At 41.1% G+C, this 6,909-nt stretch overlaps 1 protein-coding gene across 1 annotated transcript; it reads right to left on the bottom strand.

Moving 5' to 3' along the window:
• Window positions 1-715: 715 nt before the first annotated feature.
• Window positions 716-2,019, bottom strand: LOC148037970 (uncharacterized). Its single transcript, XM_087677003.1, has 2 exons — window positions 1,815-2,019; window positions 716-1,109 (listed from the first exon to the last, which is right to left on the bottom strand). Exons 1-2 carry the CDS (start codon window positions 1,954-1,956, stop codon window positions 844-846), a joined length of 408 nt encoding a protein of 135 aa, XP_087533129.1. The 5' UTR covers window positions 1,957-2,019; the 3' UTR covers window positions 716-843.
• Between the last annotated feature and the right edge of the window lie 4,890 nt (window positions 2,020-6,909).

Genomic DNA, 6,909 nt, shown 5'->3' with positions numbered 1-6,909 from the left:
TGATCAATGATTATTAGTCTTAATAAGGATGTCCTAATATTATTAGTGAAACAGATTAGTGATATCTCAAGAAAAGTTTTATATTCTTTGGTTAGTAGAGGGAGTGAGATCAATGTGCATGTGTACATGCCGTGGAGGGTGGGAATGTGAATTAAACCAGGCATATGCTTATGTATATTTGAGTTCGTATGCTTCAGAGGTCCTTACACTAGGGATTGGTGATCAAGTTGCTCACCTCCCTTGAACACCTTTAAAAAAATCTGATGCCTTTTTTGATGCTCATGAACACCTCGAACAAAAACTTGGTGCTCACCCCTATTAGCAAGTTTTGAGGCACATTCCTTACATCAACCTTGCATATGAGCTAATTAAGCATTAAAGTGTTTAGGATGTTTTAGACATTTGAAGTGCAATTTCTACCCTGCAGCTATTAGAGAACCTATGCACTAATAGGGGTGGGTGTGTGTGTGTATGTGTGCGTGTGTGTGTGTGTGTGTGTGTGTGTGTGTGTGTGTTGGGAGGACTAGATTCATGGAAAACCTTAGGAATAGAGGGCTTGTAAAGACAACACTCCATTTGAATATTTCTTAATTGAGCTACCCTTCATGCTTCACCTTAATATAGTATATGCCTTCTAACATTATTAGCAACTGTGACATGATGCCATTGTGTCAATTCGGTGCTCACACATTTTTCATGATGCTCATAACAAGAGTAAGTGAAAGTTCATATGGCTAAAGAGCCTTCATTTGCATAAGCTTAAATAGTAAGAATAACTAGGCAAAGAAGATAGACATATAGACAACGGTATCATGGTGCAACAATAGTGCATTAAGGCAAGTCTCATGGCTTAGGAGGATATGGATACTTCTCTTTGGGGAAAGGGAATTTGAATTTGGGGAATTGGAATTTGGGGAATTTGAATTTAGGGAGTTTGTAAACAGGTGGTTTCTCCATGGGTGGTTTCTCCATGGGTGGTTTCTCCATAGGCGGTTTCTCCATAGGGGGTTTCTTCATAGGCGGTTTCTCCATAGGCGGTTTCTTCATAGGCGGTTTCTCCATAGGTGGTTTCTCCATAGGTGGTTTGTAGAAGTAAGTGGCTTGAGCATCTGCATTTACCCCATACCAAGTGATGTTCGTTTGAAATCAGCAAGCAAAAGGAGGACCTCATTGTAATAACAACTCTTAATCACATCTTTGAACCACCCAAACACTACCGGATAACTATTCCATAACTAATTTACCCGATACCAATTAATCCTTCGCTTAAATCATCAAAAGGGGCACCAGTACATAACTGACTTAGGTTTGCTTTATATTATCTAAATGACCGTGTAGGCTTCATCCGAATCTCTGTGCTCCGAAGGGCAAGCCATACAAGATGTGAAACTTGACCTCGCATACGTCATGCAGCACTTATCCAGGCTGCCAACGGGCATGCCGCTCGTTGGTACATTTGTCATTAACGTCATTGCCAGTTGATGTTGGAGGCTCTTTGCCGTCAAAGCTAGAGCCTAGGATATGAACAAGATTGCACTTGTTCTTGTTAGTCGAAGATAGAATATGAGCCACATATTCGCATCGTTTGAGTGCGGAATTCATCGGTCGGAAGCAGACGACGATTGCAAGCTGCGTGTGAAGTACGACGTAGCATAGAAAACATGCATGGTGGCACAAGGGATAGCGAAGTGCATTACGAGAATCTAGCGAGAATCAAATATACTATCAATTAATATGGAGAAGGCCATTGATGAGACCAACAGGAGATCAGCAGAGCTGAGAGGATGTACGAGTGAGCTGTGATAGTTAGTTACCTTTGTGTTGCAGGGCCTCAGAGACCTGCTGCTTGTACTCGCGCGCTGCTGCAGACCCGACCAAGCAGAGGATCATGAAGAGGGCCAGCAAGCCTATGCCTAGCCACGGCGCCGGTCTGCTGCAGCTGTACCTGCCAGCCATACCTAATTACTCTTGTTCCTGATTCTCTGATCTCTTTCTTTGCCTCTCGGCAACCCTCCTCTCGCCCCGCCGTTTTATATTGGGCCTCCATGGGATGATCTTATCGTGTCTGTGTACTACGCCTCTGTGTGTGTGTGTGTGTGTGTGTGTGTGTGTGTGTGTGTGTGTGGACCAGGGTGTGTCCATGTCTAGCTAGCTGTTCAGCCACCGTCTTTAATTGCGATGGGCCAGCCATAATTCCTTCCCCAGTCCTCCCATCAGCCTCTTTGTAACTCTCTCTTCATCTGCGTTTTGAGAAAACTACTAGCGTGGAGGTGCCCAAGGGCTGTCATGATCACATCCATGTTGCCCACGGAGTGGTTGTTGGCGTACCAGCTTACCAAGGGCACATGCCACAGTGCTTCTCCTAAAAGCTACGTGCTTGCTTCCTTACGAGGACAAATTGTCAATGGCAATTGTCCAGCTCCGTTAGTTGAGCAAATTTATGATGTGCACATGGAGAGCATTTTCAAGAAACCTTGAACGTTCGTAGCCTGTAGGTGTTTTCCATGGCTCTCATCAATGCCATTTCCGATTCTTTATCACTTTTAAACCTTGCCTCGAAACTTTGGAGGCTTTTTTCTCAAACCTTTATAAGTTCACTCAAACGGTAAACCTTGGTCCTTGGTGTTTCATGAACGCTAGATGATGCCAACGTGAACATGCTTCATCTTAACCTTTCCTATAGTGGTATTGAATCCAATGTTTCTTAACTTGCAATACATTCATGGCAAATTAAAAGCATGAAGTAAAGGCTTTGTTGTTAATAAGCAGTAATAATACCAGACCTTTGCAAGGTGCATTTCTAATATGTTCATAATTGAGCTCCACAATTCACACTTAAAAAAGTAGAAACAAGAGATGCAAGATTACAAAATCACATTCTCTCTCACACACAACCGTGAGCACTCTAACGTATTATCCACTATAACTATGTTGTGAAGCTCATGGTCATGTGGATACCCAAAATTCCAGCATGCTACTAGAGCAAGCAACATCCTTAGATCTAGACCTTGCACAATTAGTTCTCTATTAGGACATCATTAGGCACTAATCTCTCTTCAGTACACTTCATTTTTTTAATCATTTTTCACTTGCCTTCCTTGGAGCCCTAAAATCTTTTACTCTCTCTCCTCTTTATTCTCACCCTTCATCTACTCACCTAAATTTTCTTCTCTTATTTTATCTCATCTACCTTCTTTAGAGTTCTTCAATTATCTAGATCCTCGTTCTCTTATATTCTTTCTTACATCGTCGCTTCACCTACTCTCTCCTTCCCTTTTTTTCCTTTTCATCTACCACTCTTTTGGGATTTGAGGGAGAGCTTTTGTGGGACCCTTCTAAAGAGAAAGAGGGAGAGATTCCTTACTATATTAAGGTTTTGTGAAACCTTAGATAGCTGAAAAAGCAAAATCAATAACATGTGATCAAGAGTGGATCTAGTCCAAAGAGAGGCTCCAATATGAAAGGTGACCTCCTATGGAGTCAAAACATCGTAAGGTCTATCTCAATAGGCAACCAAACGCATCAATCATGGCTATCTCAATACCAATCCACCTAGCAGATTCCACATCTATGTCCACATTAGCTCAACAATCTCAACATAGAAAACAACAGCATCCCCATTCCATGCACACATCAAGGATCCCCTTAGGCAATTAGTGCACATCAGTGATATTTTTGTGATATGTAAGTTTTTTAACTAAGAAGATTTCTATTAAGGTTAATAAACTTAATAATACTTAAGTCTCCATTCACACCATTAAGGGCTCTAGCCCTTGACCATATTGAAGTCCCTCTTAGTGCCTATTCACACAAGAAGAAGCATTATTTGCACGAGCACTTATTTATGCCTACTTTATTTTATCAACAAGAATGTATTGAAAGAGCACAATATTTTGGCCCCAAAAGGCACGCCTTGAGGATCACAACAACTCAAACCCAATGCTTGATGTATATTCCATGAGGATATCATTCTATTTCCATATTGTAAAGCATGGGAGGGCTCCCAATACTATTATTGGCCATCAAGAGAACCAATACACAAGATGCTTCTACATCTAGATCTTGCAAAATTAGGACATCATAAGACACTAGTTATCACTCTTAGCACTTTTCTTTTTATCATTTTTCACCTACCTCCCTTGGAGCCTTCAAATATTCTACTCTCCCTTCTCTTTATTCTCACCCTTCATTTACTCACCCATTCTTATTCTTTCCTACATCCTCTTCTCTTAGTTTATATCATCTACCTTCTCTAGAGTCCTTCAATTACCTACATCATCATTCTCCTAAATTCTCTCTTAAGTTTTCTCTTCACCTACTCTCTCCTCCTCTCTTTTTACTTTTCCGCTACCAATATTTTAAAATTTGAGGGAGAGCTTGTGTGGGTCCTTCTGAGAGAAAGAGAGAGAGATTATTTGCCTTATTAAGGATTTGTAAAACCTTAGAAAGAAAAATCAAAATCAGTAATAGGTGATCAAGATCAAAACTAGTCCAAAGAGAGACTCCAATGTCAAAGTTGACCTCTTGTGCAATCACAACATCATCAAATCCAAACTTATTAGGTTGCCATCAATGAGAACTTGTAGCGTGCCTGCCTATCGAGTGTCCAAGCACGTTTTAGCGGTCCATCAAGAAACAATTCTAGGTGTCACCATCGTGCACTCCCATGGAATGTTTCGGGGTTTGTCGCCTAGGGTTTCCAGAGTCCGCCTCCCAACGGAACGTCCACGGCCAAACCCACTATGATCGACCTGAAATTTGGGTTCCTAGTAGACAAAGTCTCTTGACAGCATCCTAGCATCGAGTGTTTTGGATATCCTACTTTACGTAGAGATACCCAATCCAAAGCAGATCCATACCACACTTGGTTCAAAGAGAATGGGAAACGAGAGGGATGAGCAGCTCAACCTCTCTGCCCATAGGGCATAGTCCCATTCCGCTCCCCTAAAATGGCATAAATCAGGTTCTAACTTAACAATACCTAAAGTCATCGTTGGTAAAACCTTGTGAGAAGCCTCCCAGTTCTCTAGGACCACCCAGAACCCATTGGGAATTCCATCCACCCACTTCCCTTGATAGCTTTAGTTTTCTAATTAGGTCCTACCACATTTATTTGCAACATTTAAAATTAGCTTCATTAATTAATCCTTTTACGGAACAAGGTTCATTCACTAATTTACAGCACGGACACGAAAACAAAACAAGTAGTCCTTTTGACAAACAAGTTCCTTAACTTATCTTCAAGTTAATCTCTGTCTCCTACCCATACAGGAGAATTATGTATCCCTTCTGTCAAACAAAAGTACATGGTCCAAATCACATGGCACCAAAATTTCCATCCTTTATCTAGAATAGGATCTTCCAATGCCTCCATACGTTGGGCTCATGGCAGTCTACAGCTCCGTTCTGAACTCGACAAGGGGTGTCCAGAGCTCCCCTAACCCCAAGCGACCTAGGAGTGAGATACACTTTCCGTGGTTGGCCTTTTCACCACTTGACCATCGGTCTGTGAATTGAGCAATGCCCTCTCGGGGTAATCCATAGTCCGATCTTGGAGATGATCCATGTGTGCAAAATATCATTCCTTAATTGATCCAATTAAGAATCAAGGCAATCAACCTAATGTCATCTTCTTTATCCAAATCACAATGCAACGATTAGTTGATTGAAAAAAAAACATTTAGGGTATTGTTTAATCAACCAACAAAACTAATCATATTTTTCCCAAACAATACAAGAATAGACGTGATAATAACTCCATCGCATATTTGCTCTCCCCCTTGGGATCAAAGAGCAATTCTATGCAAAATTTACTTAATACTTGTATGCACAATTCCTAATGTTATTCTTTTTACGATTATGCTATCCATAACTCCTAACCGATTTCTCTATCAACGAATAAGCCATACGCAACTAGTGCAATTAAGTTCCCTTGCTACATGCACTTTGCAAAATCCATCTTTTGAATATGTGAGAAGAGGTTTATCCCTTCCTCCCAAGTCCTATTCTCGTATGTCATAGCATGGGCCTAGTGTATCTCATGCGAGAATCAAAGAAAGCATCTAACAATTTAGAAAATACATTACTTACGACCGGAACCGCAGTTGGATTGGCAGTGATGCCTTCGCCCAAAGCTTCATTGCCCGTTGTAGGATTGCCATCCGCACATGGCATTCTTCACTTGGAGGCCATTGTCCACAAATAGACTTAAGAGATTAAGAAGGTAGAATAGATTCGAGATGGGAGAGCGTAAGAGAAGATGGCTAAGTCGAGGATTGAGATAGAGGGAATTGTGCAGCCTCTCGTAGTAACTCTTCTCTTCTCTCTCTCTCTCTCTCTCTCTCTCTCTCTCTCTCTCTCTCGGAGGGGTATCCTTCTCTCTACCTCTCTCTCGCAACCTTTCAAGGTCTCCTTATGCTCCCTTGTGCCTCCCCATGCCTCATATTTATAATGAATTAGAGAGGAGGGGATAAGGCTGAGAACAAGAGTGGAGGGGCTCTTGGAAGACTCGCTGATGTGATGCTCAGATCATAAATCTAACGGTTGCATTGGCTCCAAAAGGGGGGTCAAACCCCAAGACACTTGTTTAGAAATCTCTCAGTTGACTCCTTCTTTTCTCTGTTCGAAGTGCTGTCTACTGCCTATAGACTTCAATCGTGGCGCACACGATTTTGCCAGTCACTTTTCTTTATCTTTTTCTTTTTATTAAATCTCCAAAACTAACTAAAACATCACTTGTCTTTTCTTTTAAATAATTTTTAATTCTATCTTTTTAGGATAAAATCTAAAATATACTATTTTTTTGCTCAAAAATCTAATATTTTTGGACCATCCAAACTATACACATTAATACTAGTGATTAATATGGCTCATAAGTCTCGTTCACATTGTAACTTCTGTGAAGGGTGG

This window comes from Lygodium microphyllum, chromosome 4, assembly GCF_053477565.2.
Source record: "Lygodium microphyllum isolate KBCC chromosome 4, Lygodium_microphyllum_v1.1.10, whole genome shotgun sequence".
In the NCBI taxonomy this organism is placed as follows: domain Eukaryota; kingdom Viridiplantae; phylum Streptophyta; class Polypodiopsida; order Schizaeales; family Lygodiaceae; genus Lygodium; species Lygodium microphyllum.
Note: the sequence above shows the minus strand (reverse complement) of the source record. Positions and strands in the feature narration are given on the sequence as shown.